Source organism: Zootoca vivipara, chromosome 7 (genome assembly GCF_965207765.1).
Source record: "Zootoca vivipara chromosome 7, rZooViv2.hap1.1, whole genome shotgun sequence".
Lineage (NCBI taxonomy): Eukaryota > Metazoa > Chordata > Lepidosauria > Squamata > Lacertidae > Zootoca > Zootoca vivipara.
In genome coordinates this window covers 78948704-78974618 of record NC_142590.1, presented here as the reverse complement: position 1 = coordinate 78974618, position 25915 = coordinate 78948704, and the positions used below count along the sequence as shown (strand labels likewise).

Genomic DNA, 25915 nt, shown 5'->3' with positions numbered 1-25915 from the left:
CAAAGCAGTACTTCTGTCTTGTCAGGATTCAATCTCAATCTGTTCTAACTAGCAACACCCCCTCCCGCCCACCCCTATATATTAGATATATTTGGTGCATCTTATGTGTTGTGACGTGGGGTTTGTGATTTCAGCTCTCTTGACAAAACATGCTGGAGACAGTTCTCTAGTAACAGCTCTTTATTAAAGTGAACAAGACTGAAGACTGAGGAGAGGAAAGCTACATTTATAGGGACAGGGGACTAGCTAGGAAGGGATACATTTTGGAGGGAACAATATCAAGCAATCACAGTGCTGCCTTTTGGAGGAAACCAATAAGACAGAGGATCCAAATACAGCAGCTTAAATGAACCAATAGTAGCTGTACCCTCTGGAACCAAAAGGCAGTTACTTTATCCTAATGCAAATACAGACAATAATAATACAGATATAAAATCCTTTGACTCAATACACAACACCCCTCCCCCCCTAGTGAGCACAGCAGACGTAATCCCTCAGGTACTGTGGGGTCCTACAACTTCTACCTGATCTCCTGACAACAGGTGTTGCAGGTTCTGGATTGGGTGTTACCTGTGGTGGAGGGGCTGCTATAGGGGTTTCATCAGGAACAGATGGAGTCCCAGACATCTCAGGGTCCCCGACCTGTACCTCGTCATCCTGAGGACTAGCAGACCCTGGTTCATTTGCTGAAGCCCCTGGTGACTGTACCTCTGGACCATTTTCACTCTGGTCTTGCAGCTGTGCGTCATTAGCCAGGGATGAATTATCTGACTCCTCCCTGCTGAGCGCCCGGCGCCTCAGCTGATCTATATGTCTCTTCCAAACTTGCCCATTTTCCAAGGTCACATAATAGGACACAGGTCCACTAGCCCGGGTGATCACACCGGCCACCCACCGCGGACCTCGTGAATAGTTCCTCACCCAGACCAGATCTTCAGGGGCGAGATACCTTGTTGTGTCAGTCTCAGCCTGGGGGGTTGCTCTTGAATTACGGTTTGGCATTTTATCTGGGTGGACATAATCCAGCACCGTTACCAGTCTTCTACCTAAGAGCAGCTCGGCTGGCGACTTGCCCGTCGCCGTACACGGCGTCGCATGCTGCAAAAATAACATTCGCGCAATGCGAGCCGACCAGTTACCCTCCATTAAGCGCGCAATGGATTCTTTGGCTGTTCTTACCATGCGCTCAGCCTGCCCATTGGAGGATGGGTGAAAGGGCGCGGATGTGACCCCTCTTATAAAGTTATCAGCCAAGAATGCCCTGAATTCTTGGGATACAAAAGCTGCCCCATTATCTGATACAATGGTCTCAGGTAACCCGTGGGTAGCAAACAGCTGCCTCAACACCTTGATTACGGCAGCTGATGCCATGCTAGGGACCATCGCCACTTCTAACCATTTGGAATATGCATCAACGATAACCAAAAAGACCTTCCCTTGGAATGGCCCAGCAAAATCTATGTGCAGCCGGCTCCAGGGAGTCCTGGACTGCTCCCACCAGTGGACTGGTGCTCTGGCCACTTCTGGCCGCACCTCTTGGCATGCCTTGCATGTTCGTACCCATTGTTCTATGTTCTGGTCCATTCCAGGCCACCACACATAACATCGGGCTAGCGACTTCATCCTGACCATTCCCGGGTGTCCCATGTGAAGCGTCTCAAGAACCCTGTTTCTCAGTGGTGCTGGGATTATCACCCTATCTCCCCATAGGAGACAACCCTTATGCATGGACAATTCGTGCTGCCTTGTCGCATAAGGCCTGAATTTTTCTTCATGCGGACCACCTGGCCACCCCCTCCCCACCCAAGTGAGCACACGGGAGAGAACAGCATCTTTCCTAGTTTTCTCAGCTATATCCGTAGCTGTTACAGGAGCCCCCGGAAGTGTTTCTAGCATCATAATGTGCTCCGCCGGAGCAGGATCCTCATTGCTCCCGCCAGGAAGGGGCAATCGACTCAGCGCATCAGCATGGCACAACTGTTTCCCCGGCACATGGGTCAAGGTGTACTGGAACCCATTCAGGAATATTGACCAACGCAACATTCTGGGGGAGAGAATTTGTGGCGTTTGTTTGTTTGGGTTGAACAACCCTAACAGTGGTTTGTGGTCCGTTTCAATGGAGAAATGGCGACTGTACAAATAATCATAGAACCTTTTGATTCCGGACACAATAGCCAGCGCCTCTTTATCAATTTGAGCATAGTTGCGCTCTGTGGGCGACAACGTACGGGAATAGAAAGAGATGGGCTTTTCCGACCCATCCGGTTCCCTATGACTCAGCACAGCCCCCAGACCGTATTGAGAGGCATCACATGCCAGGACCAGCGGCTTTGACTCATCATAATGAGCAAGGACGCTCCCGCTACTCAGCATTCCTCGCAAGGAGTCAAAAGCCTTCTGCTGCTCCCGCCCCCATCGCCACACAATCTTTTTCTGCAATAGTCTATGTAATGGTTCAGCTACCGAAGCTTTCTGGGGTAAGAACGAATGATAAAAGTTAATAAGTCCCAGGAATGACTGCAACTCCGTCTTGTTCTGTGGTCGTGGTGCCTCGATGATGGCCTTAATCTTAGCATCTGTGGGGTGGATGCCTGATGCATCAATTTTAAACCCCAAGAAATCCACAGTTGGCACCCCAAAACTACATTTTTCTTTTTTCAGTTGCAACCCCACCTCCTTGAACTTGAGCAACACTGCACGGACACGCGCAACCAGTTCCTGTGGGTCTTTTCCAGCAATCAAAACATCATCAAAAAATGGCAAGACCCCCGGCAGACCTCTTAACAGGCGTTCCATGAGCCCTTGAAAAATCCCTGGGGCCACACAAACTCCGAACTGTAATCTGTTAACTCTGAACGCCCCTTTATGTGTGACAATAGTCTGTGCTTCCGCTGATTGTGGGGTTACTGGCAGCTGTTGGTAAGCTTGTGCCAGGTCAATTTTGGCGAACACCTTGCCCCCAGCCAGTTTAGCCAACAGATGTGATACGACTGGAATGGGGTATGAGTTTCCCCTGAGTGCCTTATTGATAGTACATTTGTAATCTGCACATATCCTGACTTCCCCATTTGTTTTAAGGGGTGTGACGATTGGAGTCTCCCACTTAGCAGAGTCCACGGGTGAGAGAACTCCCTGCTTGACCAATTTATCCAGCTCTGCCTCGATCTTGGGTTGCAGTGCAAATGGCACTCGCCTTGGTTTGAGTCGGATTGGGGCCACACCGGGGTCCAACTCGAAGTCAACTGGGGGCCCTTTATAACAACCCAGTTTTCCATTAAAGAGACCAGCAAATTCCTTGCATAATGCCTCGCTCATCTCAGGGCAGGTTTGGATTGAATTAAGCCCTGAGATACTCAGTCCCAGGGCGGGGAACCAGTCAGTGCCCAGGAGACTGGGGTGACTGCCCTTCGCAATCACCAGTTTGAGTACAGCCTGTTTGTCCCGGAACTGTACTCTCACGGCACACATTCCCATAACATGGATGCGGCCTGCTGAGTACGACTGCAAGGTTGCCGGGAAGGGCTCCAGAGGGGGCAACTTACCCCTGGGGAAGAATGTCTTCGCGGTCTGGTCCGACACGATGGTGAATGCAGATCCGGAGTCCACCTCCATGTCGCACTGCTGACCCTCAATCTTCACCTTGACGTGTGCCTTGCCTTGCACTGGAAACTGCACGGCCCCCCCGTTGATCTCCGTTACGTAGTGGCAGTCCTTTAGAAAACGAGTTGCTGTGGGCGGTCTGCGATGCTCCAGTCTAGGTGCTCCTGTTGCTCCCGACGCCGCCGATCTACAGACCCTGGCGATGTGACCCGTCTTTCCGCACGTCCGGCACATAGCATCCCTGAAACGACAACTCTTCCGCTCATGGTTTCCGCCACAACCTGGGCAACTGCCTCGGCGATCTTTGTGCACTGTGCAGGCCTGACGCACCAACTCGACCCCACGGACTGGGCTCTGGCTCGGAGTAGCCTCTAGCTCGTCCATGGCATGCGCAACTTCTATCTGTGGCTTAGTGGCCTTGCGACTGGCATCAAGCTCCTCTCTTTCATAATTCTCCGTGGCGGTGGCCTCTTTCAAGGCTGAAGCAAGGGTAACCTCTTCTTTAGCCACGATGCGTCTTCTGGCTTTCTTGCTGCTCAGACCACCAATAAACCGATCCAGGAGAGTCTCTTCCAGATTTTGGAAGCCGCAGTGCTGAGCGAGCTTCCGGAGTTCAGCCAGAAATGTGGATACAGACTCCCCAGCATGCTGCTGCCTCTTATGGAACTCCATCCGCCGGGCCATCTTGGTCTCAGTAGGCGCCAAGTGGCTTGTTAGGCAGGCAAGAATATCTTTGAGAGATGTCTCACTCAGCTTCGCTGGAGCAAGTAATGCCTTGGCCAGCTTGAAGGTCTCGGGCCCACAGTAGCTCAGGAATGTGGCCCTTCTTTTGCTGGCATCGGTGATCCCTTGAGCCACTGCAAAGAACTCGAAGCGTTCGACGTAGTCTTCCCAGGTGTGGGGCTCTGATGGCTGGAAGGGCTCCAATACCCTTGGACTCTCCATTGTCCTAGCGGGCAGGGTCGTCTTCTCAGCTGGCCAGTGAGTCTTGTTCTCAGCTGCAATCCGGACTCTGAGGCAGGGTTGTGTTTAACCGCTCCTCAGCATTCCGGATCCCACCTTCGTCGCCAGTTGTTGTGACGTGGGGTTTGTGATTTCAGCTCTCTTGACAAAACATGCTGGAGACAGTTCTCTAGTAACAGCTCTTTATTAAAGTGAACAAGACTGAAGACTGAGGAGAGGAAAGCTACATTTATAGGGACAGGGGACTAGCTAGGAAGGGATACATTTTGGAGGGAACAATATCAAGCAATCACAGTGCTGCCTTTTGGAGGAAACCAATAAGACAGAGGATCCAAATACAGCAGCTTAAATGAACCAATAGTAGCTGTACCCTCTGGAACCAAAAGGCAGTTACTTTATCCTAATGCAAATACAGACAATAATAATACAGATATAAAATCCTTTGACTCAATACACAACATTATGCATTGTTGGAAACCAACCAGGGATGAGTTAGTTGCAATGAAGGATGACCTATACGTATAAGAAATAATATAGAATTAATAATAGTCATGATGATAGTCGTACTGAACACTCGTTGCTTTCTTCATGGAGTGCTTATATGACAATGAGAATTCATCTTGCATTCGTCCTGATTTGCTTGCAAGGTGTGCACATTTTCCAATTAATCACACACGTTTCAATGCGCCTCCCTGTCACTTTCCAAACTGCAAAGAGGTCGATTTCTTATTTTTATTTCAAAGTGGATTTGTTTTGCTAGGGTGGCAGAGCACTTTAAACCATTTTAAATGCACAGACCTAAAGTTCCAGACACAGGTGGCGCTGTGGGTTAAACCACAGAGTCTAGGGCTTGCTGATCAGAAGGTCGGCGGTTCGAATCCCTGTGACGGGGTGAGCTCCCGTTGCTCAGTCCCTGCTCCTGCCAACCTAGCAGCTTGAAAGCATGTCAAAGTGCAAGTACTGTAGATAAATGGGTACCACTCCGGCGGGAAGGTAAATTGTGTTTCCGTGTGCTGCTCTGGTTCGCCAGAAGCGGCTTTGTCATGCTGGCCACATGACCTGGAAGCTGTACGCTGGCTCCCTCGACCAATAACGCGAGATGAGCGCCGCAACCCCAGAGTCGGTCATGACTGGACCTAATGGTCAGGGGTCCCTTTACTTTAAAGTTCCAGAATGCAGGTATTGACAGTCTGGAGTCACCTTGTATCACCGTGATTTCATGCTGGTTTTACACTAATTCTGTGCCGGCACAGCTTTTGTATTGATTCTTTTAGCTGCTAACTGATTGTACTGTATTCGTGCTTTAATAATTTATATTTTCTAAGTGATCAGAGGACTTGTTTCACTGGGTGGCACGCGAATGCCATAAATGAATGGGCAAGCGGAAAGAAAGCAGCTTCGGATCAGGGACGTTTAAATAGATGCACATTCCGAGCATCGAGTGAAATGTCCCCATTCCGCCAGCGAGCCGGATCTACAGTATTGTCCCGATGTAAAAGGAGGCAAAGAAAAGAAAGAAAAACATTTTGCTGCCTTGCCGCAGCCCAGCCAGAAATGCCACCGGTACAGCCTATTTTGCTACACTGTCAGAACGTCCCTCCCTTTTCTCCAGGGTTGCAATCCTGTGTGCGCACTGACCTAGGAGCAAGTCCAACTCAACTCATCAGGCTTACTCCTGAGTTGCATTGCTACTACAAAAGCATGCATTGCAAGCGCCCTTTGCTCCCTTCTGTGGGCAAAGAGCCTCGCGGCGGCTTCGGCTGCTGCTACAGAGCATGCTCCACAGTCCCTCCACATCCGTCCCCGCCTTCTGGTGGGGGGGGGGACCGCGAGGACGAAGAAGGCTTTTGCGTTGCAAAGTCTCCTTGTTCGTTTGCTTTTCCTCTCGCCACCCCTTTTTCTTTTTGCAAAGCTGCGCCTGGCGCGCGGCTGCTGCGAATCCGCGACGGCTGCGATGAACCCGAGCGCCGCGACCGGCCAGCCTTTCCCCAGCCCCGTGCAATGTAAGTGGCTGCGCGGCTTATCCGCGCTCCCGGGCCCGGAGCTGGTAGAAGCCGCGCGGAGCCTGCGCTCCGGCCGGCCCCGAAACCTGAGTAGTGGAAGAAGCGAGCGCTCGCGCAGCCCGGGAACCTGGAGCGTAAAACACGGGGCCCGGGAACCTGGGTGGGGAAGAGCAGCCGGCAGGTTGGGGAAGGCGGGCCAGAGCAGGGTGGCATTGAGACAAGCTGGGGGCTGGGTGGGGAGAGGGTTAAAAAGGTGCATCGCCTTTCATAAGGAACCGGGAGGGTTTCGGGTGCTAAAGCCACCAGGTTTCAGTATGCTCGGTGGGTTTAGTTCCATTTAATTCTGTGCAGGATTGCAGCAGATGGAGGGGGTGACATAATCCGGTTTTTTGACCGTGCAACTTGCAGCGTGCGCCAAAAGCGCTGCATGCAAGCAGATCAAGGCCTGGTTCCAGAACCTCTAATGCAACCTGGTTTGGGGTGCTGTTTTACTCTTGTGCTTGCAAGGAGTTCAGAGGCCCTTCCTAGGCCAGGGCTTTGTTCTTGCATTTGGACTTTCTGTACCTCACCCCACCCCACCCCAGCAAAATGTGTTGGGGATTTTTTTGTATGTACAGAAGGCTGCCTCACACCAGATTAGTCCTTATCGTCCAGTATTGGCTACACTGAGTGGCAGCAACTTTCTTAGAAGCTCAGGCAGTCTTTCCAGTTGCCAGGGCTACCTGGTCCTGTTAACTGGGAGATGGCCAGGATTGAACCTGGGACCTTCTGAGTGCATATGCTCTTCCCCTAAACTATGGCCAGCCCCATAACCTGCATGCACATCCTATCCACGTGAGCCATTCTGCAATTTGCTCAAGGCTGAACTCAGGGCGCATTAGCCTGTCCGGCACTGGAGCAATGCCCTGTTTCTCCGAAAATAAGACTTAGCCATGAAATAAGCCGTAGCAGGATTTTTAAGCATTCAAGGAATATAAGCCATACCCTGAAAATAAGACAGTGATAGGCACAGCAGCAATGCCGGCCGTGGCAGGAGGAGGAAAAAAAGAAGACATCTCCTGAAAATAAGCCATAGTGTGGTTTTTTGAGGGAAAAATAAATATAAGACGGTGTCTTATTTTCGGAGAAAGAAAAGGCGATTTTAAAAGTTTCTTAAGCGAATGTGTTCTCTCTGTGGGAAGGTTTTAAGAGATCACACAATGGAGCTATTTGTGCTCCTGGAATTTAAATACGTTAAAGTTGCAATCCATTACACAGACTTACCTGGGAGTAAATCCAGATTGGTTTAGGCATGCCGTTGAGTAAATATGCATAAAGACACATTGCGAGCTGCCTTCCTGCGCGTGATTTCCTGGGAGAAAGCTTCACATAACGTAAGCAGGTTAAAATGGTTGGGGTAGGGGTGTTTCAGTAGGCAATCTTGTGCCCATCACAATATCTCAACCTGACCTACCTGGAATTCGTTTCTATTCCATCTTCCTGGTGCATCAGTCAAGAGTGCCATACAACAATTTAGAATAAATACGTTGAAATACAAAGAATTCAGCAATAAAAATAAATGCGTTTTGAACAGGTGTGTGTAGGAACACAGCATTTAAAAGAAAACTGTTTAAAAGCAATGACAGAGATCATAGGTAAAAATGAACTTAGCATGCTAAATCCTGGTGGAATTCAACCACAACAGAGGGGGTCATCCATACTTCACAGATATTTCACAATATTGGTGCAGTCACTGAAAAGGCCTCGTCTCATCGCATTCTCCCTGCACATCCGCCATTTAACTTATAGCAATCTGTAGAGTATCTAAAACCCAACATCTTGGCAACTCATGCATGAGCATGTGTGCTATTATTTTGTAACTCCAGTTTGCAATAATAAGGTCTGTGATGGATAAATAAAGGTACCTTACACTCCACATGTTAATTTTTTTAGTCTTGGCTGCTAGACTTGCCATCCTTCAGTGCTGAGCTCCATTCCCATGGACTCAAGAAGTTAAATCTTGGAGCAGGTGTATCTTGACTAGTGTTAATGCGCATGGATGCTAAAGCAGTGTGCAGTGCGTGGTCTGCCAGCTCACATTGCCAGTACTGCTGATAACCTACTGTAGAGTAATACAGTGGTACCTTGGTTGCATGGATTGCAAGAAGATCAAACCTATCCATTCTGAAGGAAATCAGCCCTGAGTGCTCACTGGAAGGACAGATCCTGAAGCTGAGGCTCCAATACTTTGGCCACCTCATGAGAAGAGAAGACTCCCTGGAAAAGACCCTGATGTTGGGAAAGATTGAGGGCACTAGGAGAAGGGGACGACAGAGTAAGAGATGGTTGGACAGTGTTCTCGAAGCTACGAACATGAGTTTGACCAAACTGCGGGAGGCAGTGGAAGACAGGAGTGCCTGGTGTGCTCTGGTCCATGGGGTCACGAAGAGTCAGACATGACTAAATGACTAAACAACAACAACACCTTGGTTTACACAACCATAATCCGTTCCGGAGGTCCATTCGTAAACCAAAACAGGTTGTAACCCAAGGTGCTCTTTCGCCAATGGGGCCTCCAAAATTTTTTTGTTCGTAATCCAAAATGAATAAATAAATGGGTTGTAATACAAAAAAAGTTTGCAAACTGGGACACGCACTTCCGGGTTTGACATGTTTGTAATCCAAAACGTAGGCAAACCAGACTGTTCGCAAACCAAGGTACCACTGTAATGTTTTTCTAATGCAGGGTTCACCAAGGTCAGTGGGCACACTTGAATTTTTCAGCAAGTGCTGTGGACACCAAACCCTCTCTGCTGTATATACTCCCCCCCCCCCCCCCCGGAGACAGAAATAGAGAAAGTGAATGCAGACGTATTCCGCTTTTCTACGCAATCTTGAGTAAACGTCAGAGCTAGTTGAATTAATCAGCCTCGAAAAGCACATAGAGCTGAAAGAGCACTTTCTCCTTCAACTCTCTGTGATTTCCAAGGGAGGATACAGTAACCACCCTCCCTACGTCATGACAAAAGTGGGCAGTTCATGGGGAGCCTCAGAGGCTCAATGGCTACCAGAATGCCTGCCATGTTGGTGAACCTGTTCAACCATTTCTCCATTGTTTCCAGTAACTTGCAAACAATAACCTTGGCAAGACATAAAATTTCTGTTGCCATTTCCGTGGTGATTCTTAATTGCTTTTTTCAATTTGATGGTGTTTTGACAGTTCCAGGAGGCACCACTGTCCTGGTGGAGCTCACACCAGATATTCACATTTGTGGCCTGTGCAAGCAGCAGTTCAATAACCTAGATGCATTCGTTGCTCACAAGAGAAGCGGCTGCCAGCTGTCCGGCACGACAGCGGAGACCACCAGCACAGTACAGTTTGTAGCAGAGGAAACCGTGCCAGCGACCCAGACCCAAACCACAACGAGGACCATCACTTCAGAAACCCAAACGATCACAGGTATTTATCCAGGAAGTTTGGGTAGTGGCATCTTCATGGCAAAACTAAGATCTAGCATTGTATGCTTCGGCACCAGGGGCACCCTGGGAAAATGGAAACACTAAAGCATGGGTAGGCAAACTAAGGCCCGGGGGCCGGATCCGGCCCAATCGCCTTCTAAATCCACCCCGCGGACGATCCGGGAATCAGCGTGTTTTTACATGAGTAGAATGTGTGCTTTTATTTCAAATGCATCTCTGGGTTATTTGTGGGGCATAGGAATTCGTTCGTTTTTTTATTTTGTTTTTTTCAAAATATAGTCCGGCCCCCCACAAGGTCTGAGGGACAGTGGACTGGCCCCCTGCTGAAAAAGTTTGCTGAACTCTGGTCCAAACTGTTCCAATGTTATACTACTTGATGGAACTTTGGCCTGATTTTGTATGTCAAGTCTTTAGTTACATTCCTATGCCATGATGCTGACGGGAAAAGTTGCTGGAAAGGTTTTCTGACCCCTGCACTAAAGCTTTGTCCCACCGGCATCTCCAAAGAAAAGAAATGTCTTTGCTTAAGATCATGGAGAGCTGCTGCCAGTCAGAGCTGAGAACATTGGCCTAGATTGGCCATTGGTATGGCTCAATGTATGCCACTCGTGGGTTGTGAACTTGGGGAAAGTGCCATAACTTAGTGGTAGAGCACTTGCCTTCTGTGCAGAACTTCCCTGGCATCTCCAGTTCAACGGTTTAGATAGCAAGTAATGGGAAAGTCCTCTGCCTGGCCCTGGCAGAGTCACTGCCAGTCAGAACAGGAAATGCTGGGCAAGATGGGAGAAGAATCTTAGCTGGTGTAAGACAGGTCCCTAAGCTCACTTCCTTGTTCTTTCTTGTACGCAGCCGCTGTACTTTGCCACCTGTGGCAAATAAAAATCACCTCCAGGTGACCAGGCAGAAAAGTATTGCAAAAGTTGGCTCTTTTCTTCTTCTTGCCTGTAAATGATTTGGGAAGAGGGATAGCTTAACAGCTCCCAGCGCCATTCACAAAATACACCTCCAAGGATTCTGTGCAGGGAGCCACAGCTGTTTAAATTGATAGTGCATATGGGAGCTTAGTTTCATTACGTACTTAAAAGTTTCCTTCCTGATCAGCTTTGATTTGTGAACCTTGTGGTATTTCTCTCACTGACAAGGAAGCAGTTAAGAAAAAGAAAAGAAGATTGCATTATAGTCTCGAGATGGGGAGTAATTTTATGTTCTTCTTATATTGAGGGTTCGCAGAAGCTATGTGGTTTTGCAGTGCTCTGATGTTAAAACAAGTCTTTTTTTTTCCTGATTGCTTTTGAGTTTCTGCGCCAGAGTTTGTTTTTGAGCATGGCTACCAAACCTACCTACCTGGCGAGAGCAGTGAGCCTCAGCCTGCCACCGTTGTCACCACTACACCGAAACCTCGCGCCAGAAAGTCCGCCACATCAGGGGCGCAAAAGAAACTTAATTGCTGCTATCCAGGTAAAGTATATGCCTGTGTTTAGACCAGGCATAGGCAAACTTGGCCCCTCCAGATGTTTTTGGGAATACATTTCCCATCATCCCTGACCACTGGTCCTGTTAGCTAGGGATCATGGGGGTTGTAGGCCAAAAACATCTGGAGGGCAGAGTTCTCCTATGCCTGGTTTAGACCAGGGTCCCCAAACTAAGGCCCGGGGGCCGGATGCGGCCCAATCGCCTTCTAAATCCAGCCCGGGAATCAGCATGTTTTTACATGAGTAGAATGTGTCCTTTTATTTAAAATGCATCTCTGGGTTATTTGTGGGGCCTGCCTGGTATTTTAACATGAGTAGAATGTGTGCTTTTATTTAAAATGCATCCCTGGGTTATTTGTGGGGCATCAGAATTTGTTCATTTTTTTCTTCAAAATATAGTCCGGCCCACCACATGGTCTGAGGGATGGTGGACCAGCCCACGGCTGAAAAAGGTTGCTGACCCCTGCGTGTGTCATGTTAAACAGTCATGACTTCACCCAGAGAATTGGGGGGTGGCTGTAGTTTGTCAAAGGTGCTGAGAGGTGTTTGAAGATGCCTGCCCCCCACCCTAGACAATTCCCAATAGTAGTTTAACAATACTTCTTCACAGGGAACTGTGGCAACTGCAGTTCTGCGAAGGGAACAGATGTCTCTTAACAACTCTCATGTGTCCTTTTATTTAAAATGCATCTCTGGGTTATTTGTGGGGCCTGCCTGGTATTTTAACATGAGTAGAATGTGTCCTTTTATTTAAAATGCATCTCTGGGTTATTTGTGGGGCATAGGAATTTGTTCATATTTTTTTTCAAAATATAGTCGCCCCCCCCCCACAAAGTCTGAGGGACAGTGGACCGGCCCCCTGCTGAAAAAGTTTGCTGACCCCTGGTTAGGCAGTGTGACAGTCTTAGGACCATAGAAGTGACTGCTTCTGCAGTTTAGATCCCACCATTCTATTCTGTTGCTTTGGGGTAGGAAGGTTCAAAATCTCCTTCTTCGCAGGTGGAAAAAACAGTGGGAATTGCTATAAACCTCATAGGGAGGGTGGGTTTTTGGTTTTGTTTTGTTTTTTGCTGTTTTTGCAGCCCATCTTTTTCTCCAAGGAGCTCAACCCCCCCTGAGACCTGTGGTTATAGGGCAGGTATATAAATTCAATATATAAGGTGGGTAAAATTCCCCCCTCCTATTCAATCATTCCTTTGTATACTGCCTTTCCAAAGTTCAAACAATGTGCAAGGTGGCTTGTAACATATAAAAAAAATACATAACTGCAAACATAACAAAACGAGTCATCAACAATAAACGAAACATCAAAAAGCACACAGCCAAATTTCCACATAAATCACAAGATCCAGAATATATATATATATATATATATATATATATATATATATATACACATATACATATACATATACATATACATATATATAATTGGCATCAGCAACTCAAAAACACCTACCCAGGCCCCCTACAACAACCCTGTGAGGTAGAGTGGCCTGAGAGGCGCAAGTTCACCCAGGGAGCTTCATTGCTGAGTAGGGATTTGAACTCTAGTCCAACACTCTAACCCAGTGGTTCCCAACCTTTTTTTGACCATGCCCCACCTAAACATCTCTAAAATCTAAACAAGCTTCCAAATTGCGCCCCTTAAAAATCAAATACCCCCCCCTGTGGTGTGTGTGCCCCCCATTGGGAACCACGGCTCTAACCACTACACTACACTGACTCTCTTTAGCTGGCATTGCTTTGGAAAACTTTGCATAGTAGCAAGAATATGATTGACAAAAACGGTCTTTGGAAGCAAAGAAAAAATGCACTTTCCAATTAGCGAGGCCCAGCAGTATGGATTCTGTATGCGTACACAGTAAAAATGGTAGCCTGCTTTTTTTCAGGAATTTCTTGCGTCAGCCCACCCCACCCCACCCCAAGCAGTCTCAGGGACCTGAAGGGGTCTTTGCCACTCGTGAATTGTTCTTCCGAATCGTTCCTTACATCCTCTGCTTTGCTCTGCTGCTTCCAGAGGGGAGAAAAAAATAAATTGGAAATGCTTAAACTAATTTTAATCAGTGACATTGCCGCAAAGTTTCAAGAAGATTCATGGAAGCACTTTTTAATTAATTTATATAGCCATTGATCACGCAGGCCAAAGTCACGGGAAGGTAGGTGGGTGGGAAGCCTTGCTTGTGTAATTAGGTCAGTTAACTTCATCAGAATGTTCCATTTCAGAACCTGTCTTCCCTTGTGAATCTTACCTGGAAGTTATGTCCATTTCTCACTGTGCTTATAATCTCAGACAGTGCTGGTAATTGAGGCAAAACACCTACGATGGGGTCATTGGACCGGAACCAGGAGGGTGTGGAATCAAATCCTTGCTAAGCTTTGAAGCTTGCTGAGTGCACTTCAACCTTATCTGCCTATCCGGGGTCTGAATGTAGAATTGAAGGGGGATCCCAGGCCAGGGGGCCTCTCTTATCTGCCCCATTGAGCTGCCCCAAAACTGTACCCTCACTGGCTGTGTTTCACGCCCCGAGTGGCTGGGGTAATGCTCTTTGACTCTGCCACTGTCTTTTGGATCAAGGATGGAGAGCAGTGTTATAAACTCAGATATATAAGCTAATCCCGAAATGGCAATTTAAATCTAGGTTACGGCCGCCACAACGGAATGTCTAGGTGCCTTTTTCCTTTCTTTTTTTGCTGTGAAACTTTTCTTCTTCTTCTTCTTCTTCTTCTTCTTCTTCTTCTTCTTCTTCTTCTTCTTCTTCTTCTTCCTCTTCCTCTTCCTCTTCCTCTTCCTCTTCCTCCTCTTCCTCTTCTTCTTCTTCTTCTTCATTTCTATACCGCTTTATATCTTAAAGAAAAAAATCTCAAAGCAGTTTACAACACAATAAAACAGGCTTCCTCAAACTCGGCCCGCCAGATGTTTTGAGACTACAATTCCCACCATCCCTGACCACTGGTCCTGCTAGCTAGGGATCATGGGAGTTGTAGGCCAAAAACATCTGGAGGGCTGAGCTTGAGGAAGCCTGCAATAAAATATCAAGTAAAGCAATCCAGAGTAAAAGAAATTCAAGCTTCAAGGAAAATATTTCAGATCCTTCCTAAGTAGCATTTTGCTTTCCCCATATTTATTTACTTCATTTATATAGCTGCCCCATAGCAGAAGTGCTTTAGGAAGCCAGTGTGGTGTAGTGGTTAGAGTGTCGGACTAGGACTTGGGAGATCAGGGTTCAAATCCCAACTCGGTCGTGAAGCTCACTGGGTGACCTTGGGCCAGTGGGCAAGCACGCAAAAGCTCATACCAATGACAAACTTAGTTGGTCTCTAAGGTGCTACTGGAATGAATTTTTTTATTTTACCTCACAGGGTCATTGTAGGGATTAACTGAGGAGGGGAGTGAACCATGTACTCCTTGGGGGGGGGGGAAGTGGGATGTAAACGGAATAAATAAGCTCTTCTGCTTAAACCTGGAGGGGCCAGCCAGATGGAGATGTCAGTCGCCAGCCTGCCATCCAGAGATTTCCATGTGGTCGCAGTTGGACCCTCGCCAGTAGCAAAACGCGCCTGGCGCCTGGCTAATTTCTAACACCAAGGTGTGTGTGAGTTTGTGTAGAAACTAGCCTACTGTATGAAGGGGAAATTTACATCTGTTGCTCCACCCACTCCTGCCTCTGCTCTGCCCACCCAAAGGTTGCCCTGAAGGAAATGCTGCCCTGTTTCCTGTTGCCATGTCAATTGCGAGCAACGCCAGCATCGGGGGGAAACGTGGCTGTGTCTCCCAGCGGACTTGTCGACTGCTGGCATCCGTAGACGTTTGGCGTCCAGGGAGAGGAATAAGGAACAGAATTCTAGCCAAGGCCTAGTTCTAGATCATTGTATGCCTGTTGAGGACCAGTGTTGTGCTAGGCCCAGGGAGACTTGGGTTCAGATCCCCAGTCATTTATCTCAACGGGTGACCTTGGGCCACTCAAAGATTTAAAGTTATTGTGTGGAGGGGGGAATCGTATGCCCTTCCCTGGGACCCTCGGAGAAAGTGTAGGGTAAAAATGAATGAATAAATGTATAAAAGCTGGCCCTCTCCGTTTTTTTTCCCTCCCCAGGCTGCCAGTTCAAGACATCCTATGGTATGAAAGACATGGAGCGGCATTTAAGAACACATACTGGTAAGCAGCCTTATACAGTGGTACCTCTGGATGCGAACGGGATCTGTTCCAGAGCCCTGTTCGCATCCAGAGCAGTACGCAACCTAAAGCCCCGAATCTGCACATGCTCGCAGTGCGATTCAGCACTTCTGCGAATGACGTCATTCAGCGCGTCTGCGCATGCGCGGATCACCAAACCCGGAAGTAACCCGTTCCGGCACTTCCGGGTTCGGCAGGTTCGTAACCCGTGATGTACGCAACCCGCAGCGAACGTAACTAGAGGTATGACTGTATAGCCTTAAACTGACTTATCTAGCCCTAATTTCTCTAAACACCCACACCCCTAGCCAATGTACACAGGTCTCCTGGGCTCATTTGCGTTCTGCTTACGGGCGCAGACTTCGCTTGGATAGATGCGATAATATTCGGAATGAGTTTATACAGAACGTAGTAGGCGATTAACCTCTATATACGCATTAAGATAATAACACTGTATCAGTTTATACAAGAATGCATGGGAGTACCGTATGTTACATTGCAATTTTGTATTTTTATTTTTTCCTTGAACACATCTTTGTTCTTTTCCCTCCCTCATTTCCACCCCCAGGAGTACCTGCAGACTTGAAGTAACCCTGAGATTTGCAGGTGCTAAAAAAATCTTCGGGGGGGGGGACTACTTGAGGCGGACGGAATTGGGCAACCCATAAATATCCACTCACACAGAATGTTGAGAGCGGGGTGGGCTGACAACCATGGCAGGGGGAATGGAAAGGCTGGAAAGGGGAAGAAAGGAGACAGAGATATGAAAAAAGGTAGAATGAAGCATCCCGTTGTTTGGAAAGATCACTTCTCGGTTCATGCTGAGAAGCTATTTTAAAGTGTCCCAAGGATGGAAGCATGATTTGCTGATAGACTTCAATGGATAAATAACATATTTTAACATAGCTCGGATTCGACCCTTCTCTCCATTAAGAAAAACTGAAATGGAAAGAAAAGGATCCACCAAAACATACTCAATGGGTCTGGAAGCATAACTGACTATTGAGGTGGAAGATGGTGCAGGGAGGGGATAGAATTGGGTGGCTGGAGCCCTGACGGAAAGCATTGCACACTGCAATGTTTTGTTTCAGATCCCACCTGTAAAGTTAATGTATTGCAAGCAGATGCATTCTCAAAGCTATGCCTGCCTCTCTGCACATCCTCAGTTTGCTAGAGAAAAGGCAAATAGCATGGAGGAAACCTCTGAAGTATAATAAGCGCATGACGAAAAGGGAAAGGGAAACATTCTTCCATTAAGGATCTTTTGTTCTGTGTATTGCAACTCATCTCAACCCTGCTGCACCTTGGCTTTTTGTTGATGCTGTTGTTTTAGGTGACAAGCCCCACAAATGTGAGGTTTGCGGAAAGAGCTTCAGCCGCAAAGACAAGCTGAAAATGCACATGCGATCCCACAGTGGAGTGAAGCCCTACAAGTGCAAGCACTGCGACTACGCAGCTTCCGAAAGCAGCAGCCTGAACAAGCACCAGCGCATCCATTCAAACGAGCGCCCTTTCAAGTGCCAGATCTGCCCTTATGCAAGCCGCAATTCCAGCCAGCTCACGGTGCATCTCAGGTCTCATACAGGTAAGGACAGGGACAGGTTTGCTATTACTGCAGGGAGGAAAAAAGACAAGGGGGCTTCACACGATCCGGTGATCTTGCAAAGCCCTAAGCAGAGAGCTTCCCACAGAGTTTTGCGGGCCAGCTGATTGGTGACGTTTGCAAACCTCCTTTTAGCTGTGTTTTCCTGCCCCAAATATTTATATACAGGCACGTCTCACTATGCAAACACAATGACTTCTCAGGAAATCATTTGCTAGGCGAGAGTTCACATAACGACTCTTCAAATTCCATTGATTCCTATGGGGAAATTTTGAATGTGTTCCTGACCATGGAAATCTGACCCCCAAATGAGGGAAGACAAACAAGGAAGGAGAAAATGTTTTCTTTATTTGTCCAGTCTCCCCCACTTCCTCCCGCCATGGTTTATGTCGAAATGGCTGTCGCAAAACCAGCAAAACACCAAAAGATAAGGCTTCTGATTGGTTTACAGAGGAGGACATGGAGGACTGGCTATTTGGGTATCTGAATCTACAATGTGCATAGCGAGGTTCCTCGTTTTTGGATAAGTGAATTTTCATAGAGCGAGTAATTGTGGCAGGTTGGCCAAAATGGGCTCACAGGCCAAACAGGGAGGCCGAGTTGGGTTTATAAGGCACATGTTTCCCAACGCTCACGTGTGTATAAAAGTCTAGTGCTGGATTCGTTGGGAAAAACTATTAAGAACCTGGATCACACTGGAACTCCCAAGAGTTGGCCTGTTCAAAGGCCTGCAAGTATCTCACATCTTAAGGCCTTCACCAGACATTGCCCATGTCCTCTCCAGGTGCTGTTCCACCCATTACAGTGGTGCCTCGCTAGACGAATTTAATTCGTTCCACGGGTCTTTTCTTATAACGAAAAATTCGCCTAGCGAATCCCATAGGAATGCATTGAATTTTTTTTAATTTTTTTGCCCATAGGAACACATTAATTGAATTTCAATGCATTCCTATGGGAAACCGCGATTCGCTAGATGAATTTTTCATAAAACGAATTCGTCTAGCGAGGCAACCTCCACTTGAAAAATCCTTTCGTTAAGCGGAAATTTAGTTAAGCAGGGCATTCGTTAAGCGAGGCACCACTGTATGACTAAAAACTTAAAACTACAGAGCTGTGTCAGGGCCAAACCAGGGCTGTGGGCTGACCTGCTTCAATGTGGAGGATCTCAAACTCAGGGTTCCTAGGACCTGGAGCTAGAGCCTGAGGAACGGCAAGCCAGAGCCCCTGGTCTGTTGACCTGGCATGGTCAGAAGGCCAGGGTGCTAAACCTCTCTACTAGGCATTGCCCACCCACAGACTTTGTGTTGCTTATCAAGTGCAAGGATTGATGCAGCACCTGTGCCTAGAGAGGACTTCCCAGGTACGTTGAGGTTCTTGGAATGTGATGCTCTGCCCTTTCACACAACTGCTAGAATCTCCAAAGTAAAAGCTATCCTTGCCATCTCTGCTTGGACTCGGATCCTGCAGGTCTTAGGCTCGGCCATTCAGTCCCCTCTTAATTTCCGTACTCTTCTTGCATGGGCATTTCATCTTTTACGAATGAAGCTCTGCAAAAAAAGAAAAGAAAATAGTAATAAATTAAACTTCCTTTGCCAAAGTCAAATCCAATAGGGTCTTTGAGGAGGAAAAACAACCGGCAACACAGATCAATCTCTAGATTAGAACATTAAATGTACGGCTGACATTTAGCTTCTGCAGATCTCCTCTAGTATGGCTTGGCACCCGAAATGGGGGACTATCGGATCGTGTGCCGCACCCAGTTTTCATCAGGAAAGTGGGTAAAAATCCAATGACTTGATTCTTGCAGCTTACCCAGTGGTATACGCAGCTGGAAGGGCCGGCCTGTAAAACAAATTGAACTGGCAGGCTGTGTGTCTTCATTAATAAAATGTGTATAATAAACATTTTACACCCAGGGTCTCAATTATTAAGCAAGCTTGTGGATTAGCACAGTATGCCACATCGCAATTTGAAATATCTTCCGCCCGATCAATGAAATATGTAGCCGGGTAAGCAACTTGCGCCTACTTTTTTTTTTTTTAACAGTCTCCCATTTATGAAGATCTATAAAATATTAAGTGGTAAAGTAAATTAAGCCATGTGTGTTGTGATTTTTTAAAAGAGCTGCAACGTTCACTGAACCAAGGACCTCCCTACATTTTATTTCTGCCTTAAATGGCACCCCGTGGCTCATTCACTCACTTCTGAGCATGTTCCTGATACACAGATTAACAAAGGAGCTCCACGCTGTTCAAGTAGCTTAGAGCAGCAATAAGTCAACAGTGCTGCTTTGTGATGTGGTATTAGCGATAATTGGCTACTATTTGCGAAACGAAAACCCCGCCGTTCGTATTGTGAAAGGTATCAATACTGTGCATGTTTGCGCCATATTGCTCTGTTGATTAGGCAGGTCCTACCAGCTGTGGAGGCGGAACGCCACGAAAGCTAAGGCATGTTTTCGGATATAATTCCTGCAAATTGTTGTGCAGAGGTCTGTCTTTGCTCCTGAGCATATTGGTATTCCCCTTTTCAATGCATTCCGCTTGCTTTCCTTTTTAAACAGATACTTCGTTTAGGGCGGGAAACAATAACAATTAAATATGCAAAGCTTGCATATCAGACCTGCAGACAAATAACTGGAGGACAGCTATTGGGAGATATGGAGAAAAGTAATGGGCAGGCAAGGAAATGGTGGTGCTTTTTGCTGGGGGGAAATCTGTAGGTTTCAGAATGCAGGGGGCCCGTCTCCCCCCCCCCCTTCAGATAGTATATATAAGGATGCATTTATTTGCGTTTGATGTTGAAGTGCTGGGTTTGTGCATTTGTGGCTGCAGACATATTAGGCCCTGCCCCGCTCAAAAGAAGAGAAACCCATCTCTTGCGAAAGAGGGGTGGGGGCAATGAAGTTTTATGGTGCAAATTGAGAGAACGGGCACTAAAATGACTGATGGGGTCTCAGCTGAAAGGGATCTCGGTGTTGCAGTGGGTAGCATGATGAAAACCTGGGTCCATTAATTTCATGCTGAGAAAGATTAGCCACAGCCCAAAGTGTCATGGCACCTTCAAAGTCGTAATAAATTCATTGTGGCCAAAGATTTTGTGGGCTCAAGCCCTCTTCATCAGATGTCAAGGCAAATTTTATTAGCTCCAAGGACTCTTCATTATTTTTGTTAAACTGGGGGGGGGGGTGCTTTCGTAAGGTAGATTGATGTAACTAGTTTGGATGGCTTTAAAAGGGGAGGCGGGCAAATTTGTGGAGAATAATGCTTCCAGTGGCTGCTAGTCAAGATGACCATACTGTATATTACGTCCATTTTTGGAGGCAATATGCCACTCTGAATACCAGTTGCTGGGGGTCACTAGCTGAAGACTTCTGTGGTGTTTGTGGGCTTTCCATGTGCCTTTGGAGGGCAGCTATGAGAAGAGAATCCTAGACGCAGTGGTGCTTTAGTCTGATCTAGCAGAAGTCTCCTCATGTTCATGGGCTAGCTCCAGATTGCTCATCAGAACAAGACGCTTTGAGCATATAATGTCAATCCTGGCCCGACAACACTGGCTGCCAATTACAGTGGTCCCTCGACTTTCGAATTTAATCCGTTCCGAATGCACATTCGTAGGTCGAAGTGTTTGCAAGTCAAAAAAAAGCGGTTTCCCATAGGAATGCATAGGAAACGGAAAAATTCGTAAGTTGAGTAAACTGCATCTAAAATTCGTAAGTAAAAAAAAAACCCATTAAACCGCAACGGTTTTCCTTTCGGATATCGGAAAAACGTAAGCGTGCGGCCATTTTTTTCATTCGTAACTCGAAATTTCATAAGTCAAGTACTTTGTAAGTCGAGGGACCACTGTAGTTTCTGGGCCCAATCCAAAGTGTTGATGTTGACCTCTAAAGCCATACATAGCTCAGGGCCTCAATACCTTAAGGACCATCTCTCCCCATATGAACCAACCCAACCCTTGCACTTGTCATCTGAGGCTCTTCTCTATGTCCCCCTCTCCCCAAGAGGTTTGTAGGGATACAACACGAGAAGGGGCCTTTTCTGTGGTGGCTCCCAATCTGTGGAATGCTCTCCCTAGAGAGGCTCGCCTGGCACCATCATTACATGTCTTTAGACGCCAGGCAAAAACTTGCCTCTTTACCCAGGCCTTTGGCCATTAAATAAGCTATGGCTTGCAGGTGGGTACTGTTGTTGCGATTAATTTTATTATGCTGTCTGTTTTTATTCTTTATATTTCTATTATTACGCTCTGTAAAATATGTTTTTAGTGTTCTGCGCTTTCGATAAAGGGTGGTAAATAAATCAACATCATCTTTCAGTGCAGATCCATTGGAATTTATCCGTATTGTTCTGCGTCTCTTGGTCCAAACGCCCCTAATTTGAAATGCTTTTCTTACGGACAGGAGACGCTCCCTTCCAGTGCCGCCTCTGCAGCGCCAAATTCAAAATCAACTCGGACTTGAAGAGGCACATGCGTGTGCACACGGGGGAGAAGCCCTACAAGTGCGACTACTGCGACGTGCGCTGTGCCATGAAGGGCAACCTAAAGTCGCACATCCGCATCAAGCACAGCATGGAGAACGCCTACCGGTGCCTCGAGTGCGAGTTCCAGTGCGGGAACAAGACCAGCCTCCGGCACCACCTGCGCACCCACCAGCCCGAGCAGCCGGTGAAATGCTCGGAGTGCAGCTACTCCTGCTCCAACAAGGCCACCCTCAAGGTGCACGAGAGGATCCACTTCAAGGACCGCCCTTTCAAGTGCGAGTTCTGCAGCTTCGACACCAAGCAGCGCAGCAACCTCACCACGCACATGAAGAAGGCGCACGGGGACAAGGTCAGGGTCAAGAAGAAGGCGGCCGAGAAGGGGGAAGGAGAGCGGCCGAAGGAAGGCGGCTCCAGGCAAGTGGCCAGGCTGGAGGCCAAGAAAGCTTTCAAGTGCGATCTCTGCGAGGCCTCGTTTGTCCGGGAAGACTCCTTGCGGAGCCACAAGAGGCAACACGTAGAGTACAACGGGGCTAAGAACACCGAGCTGGCCGTTTTGCAGTTCCAGGTGGACCCCACGAGGCCAACCGGCACCCCTATTACCGTCAGCCACCTCCAGGTTCCGCTGCAGGCTTCGTCTTATGGCAAAGGGCAGGTGAAGATCATCGTCGGACATCAGGTACCCCAAGCCGGCGGTCTGGTGCAAGCGGCTTCCGTGAACATTGTCCCACCAGCCTTAATAAGCCAGAACCAAGAAGATCTGTCTGGCAATGGCCAGTTGCAAATCCTGCAGCAAGTGAGCTTGCTCGCTCCCCTTCTGCCCCCGGGGTCTCAAGCGGAAAGCATTTCGATGGGCCAACAGGCTGTGCTCCTCACAACCCACAGTCCAGCGGACAGAGCCACACCCAGCCAGTCTCTGATTCCCGACATCCCCGTAGGCAGCCACGAGGCCTCTGCTACGCAGGCTTTCATCAGCAGTGCCGAGATTAGCTGCTCCGACTTGGAAGGACTCAATGCTTTGATTCAGGAAGGGGCCGGGGAGGTGACAGTGGTAAGCGATGAGGACCAGAACATCACTGTGGCTACCTCGGTGCCCCCTCCGCCCATCTTTTCCTCTCCTTCTCACGCAGACGTGCCCAAGCAAGTCTACTCCATTATCCAAAGTGGTGCAAGTTTGCTGTATCCTGCAGACTCCATACCAGATTAGTTCAAGAACAACGCATTTGCTCAGCACTCAGTTGGCACATCAGATTAGGCCCTGGATCCAGATTAGGCTGCTGAGTACAGAAGGCGAAGCGATCCCTGGTGTTGTGCCAGTTCATTGCTTCACTCCCAGCTATAGCTCTCATCATCCCTGACCATCAGCCAGACCAGCTTGGGGGCTGATGGGAGTTGTAGTCCAACAACGTTCTTAGGGCACCGTGTTGGCTGCCCCTGCATTCCATGCCTTACTGCAAATAGAGCCCCTCCTCTTAAAGAGTACAGTGGTACCTCGGTTCTGGAACGTCTCCGTTGACAAACGTTTTGGAACCCGAATGCCAAAAACCAAAAAGTAAATGCATCCGTTTCTGACCGCACCTCGGAAGTCGAACAGCTTCTGCTGCATGTTTTTCAATTTTCTCAATTGAATTTGCTGGCAGCCCTTTGCGCCTCGGTTTTCGAACGTTTCAGAACTCCAACAGTCTTCCGGAATGGATTATGTTCGAGAACCAAGGTACCACTGTATTGCGTGCGTGTTTTAATGGACTTAGTGGTGGTTATGCTTTTGAGACCAGGGAATGGAGAAACTATGAGATTATACCAACAGGTGCCCCCCCCCCCGTGAGCTGCAGTCTTCATTACACACGGTTCATCTCTTGCCCGTTCCTGCGCTAGATTGTTCATTTGGTTCACGACACAATATTTCACAGCTGCTTGGTAGCAAATACTGTCCCTCCTACACCTCTTGCCCCATTTGAAGGTTACAGCCTTAAAAGACATATAGGAAAAGAAGTTGCACTGAAATTACCTTCCAGCTTCACAGCCAACTCCAGTCACGATGTTTGTAACCCAATGAATTTCAGAGAAGGGTGTGTTGTTGTTTTTCTTCCAATTCCGCATTGGCTTTCATTTCCCAGGCTTTCCACAATCATGTTCAAAGTAAATATAATATATTTTGAAATAATGGCGCAGCCTTGGACTGTAATCCTGTGCCAAATTGTACTGCACTGTGCGGTGTAGTGGTTAAGAGCGGTAGACTCGTAATCTGGGGAACCGGGTTCGCATCTCCGCTCCTCCACATGCAGCTGCTGGGTGACCTTGGGCTAGTCACACTTCTTTGAAGTCTCTCAGCCCCACTCACCTCACAGAGTGTTTGTTGTGGGGGAGGAAGGGAAAGGAGAATGTTAGCCACTTTGAGACTCCTTCGGGTAGTGATAAAGCGGGATATCAAATCCAAACTCTTCTTCTTCTTCCATGCAGAGATTTTGGTAGGACTAAGTAATCCAAGTCTGCAGGGTTCACTCCAAAAACAGGGTTTGAGGGGGGAGGTCCGACACTTTTTTTTTCACTGGCTGTGTTTCTGCATCTTTGATGGTAGTGATGTGCATGGAAATAGGCAGAAGATGCTAGTCCTATAGGTTGAAAGGAGCACTGCTGCAAAAGCACTGGATCTGCATCCAGCCAACCTTCCTTACAGCCAATCCAGCACCGGCTGTCAGCTTCCTTGTCAGTCTCAGTGTTGCCATCATAGAACTCAGTAGAGAGGATGGGGGGGGGGGTGACCTTTCTGTCTGGGTCCCAGCCATCGCTGGAATAGATAAACAAAATTTATATACCACTTGATTGTTAAAAAACCAACAACCCCTAAGCGGTTTACAAAAAAATATAATGTTTTTTAAAAGTTAAATATTTGAAAATATTCAACAAATGGTTAAAAACGACAGTAACTAAAAAGAGTGGAAAATACACATAGCTTCTTCATGTCTGGATAGGCCTGCCCAAACAAAAATGCTCTAAGCAGCCATCAGCCGAGTATTGCAAAGGGGTCTGTCTGATGTCAATAGGCAGGGAGTTCCAAAGTTTAGTTGCCACTACACTAAAAGATTGGAAAGTGGTAAGGAAAACCTCCCTTGGTCCTGTTGAAGACATAGGAGCTGACCAATCAAAATACAGTAAGATGACATGACCTGGGGATTTTGTTCAAAGCAAAAGCCAGTCGACTCCTTTTTTTAATATCAGATATTCTATATTGAACCACAACATAAACCGGAATTGTGTGCCGTCATCCCCTGCAGCCAAACAGCAGTGTGACCTGGGGCAGCTACGTTCTGCGCACAAGTCAAGCTATATTTGTGATTTGCAGGTTTCAGTGCAATAAGCTCACTTATTTCAGGCATGCCATGCATGCTCTCTGTTACCAGCCATGGGGGAGAACATTATATCTCAATGCCGTACAGACTCGGTGGAGCATAGAATCATAGAGTTGGAAGAGACCACAAGGGCCATCCAGTCCAACCCCCTGCCAAGCAGGAAACACCAACAAAGCATTCTTGACATATGCCTGTCAAGCCTCTGCTTAAAGACCTCCAAGGAAGGAGACTCCACCACACTTCCTGGCAGCAAATTCCACTGCCGAACAGCTCTTACTGTCAGGAAGTTCTTCCTAATGTTTAGGTGGAATCTTCTTTCTTGTAGCTTGAATCCATTGCTCCGTGTCCGCTTCTCTGGAGCATCAGAAAACAACCTTTCTCCCTCCTCTATATGACATCCTTTTATATATTTGAACATGGCTAAAGGTAAAGGTAAAGAGACCCCTGACCAGTCGTGACCGACTCTGGGGTTGCACGCTCATCTCGCATTATTGGCCGAGGGAGCCGGCGTATAGTTTCCAGGTCATGTGGCCAGCATGACAAAGCCACTTCTGGCGAACCAGAGCAGCACACGGAAACGCCGTTTACCTTCCCGCTGTAGCGGTTCCTATTTATCTACTTGCATTTTGATGTGCTTTCGAACTGCTAGGTTGTCAGGAGCTGGGACCGAGCAACGGGAGCTCACCCCGTCACAGGGATTCGAACCACTGACCTGATTAGCAAGCCCTAGGCTCAGTGGTTTAACCCACAGAGCCACCCGGGTCCCATTGAACATGGCTATCATGTTCAAATATATATCAGGGCAG

The 25915-nt window shown here is 47.7% G+C and overlaps 1 protein-coding gene across 1 annotated transcript; it reads left to right on the top strand.

The window, feature by feature from the left end:
• Window positions 1-6376: 6376 nt before the first annotated feature.
• Window positions 6377-23575, top strand: ZFP64 (ZFP64 zinc finger protein). The gene is made up of 6 exons (XM_035124175.3): window positions 6377-6566; window positions 9766-10005; window positions 11322-11483; window positions 15595-15657; window positions 17009-17260; window positions 21681-23575. The coding sequence occupies exons 1-6, from the start codon at window positions 6518-6520 to the stop codon at window positions 22964-22966; spliced, it is 2052 nt and encodes a 683-aa protein (XP_034980066.2). The 5' UTR covers window positions 6377-6517; the 3' UTR covers window positions 22967-23575.
• Window positions 23576-25915: the final 2340 nt, after the last annotated feature.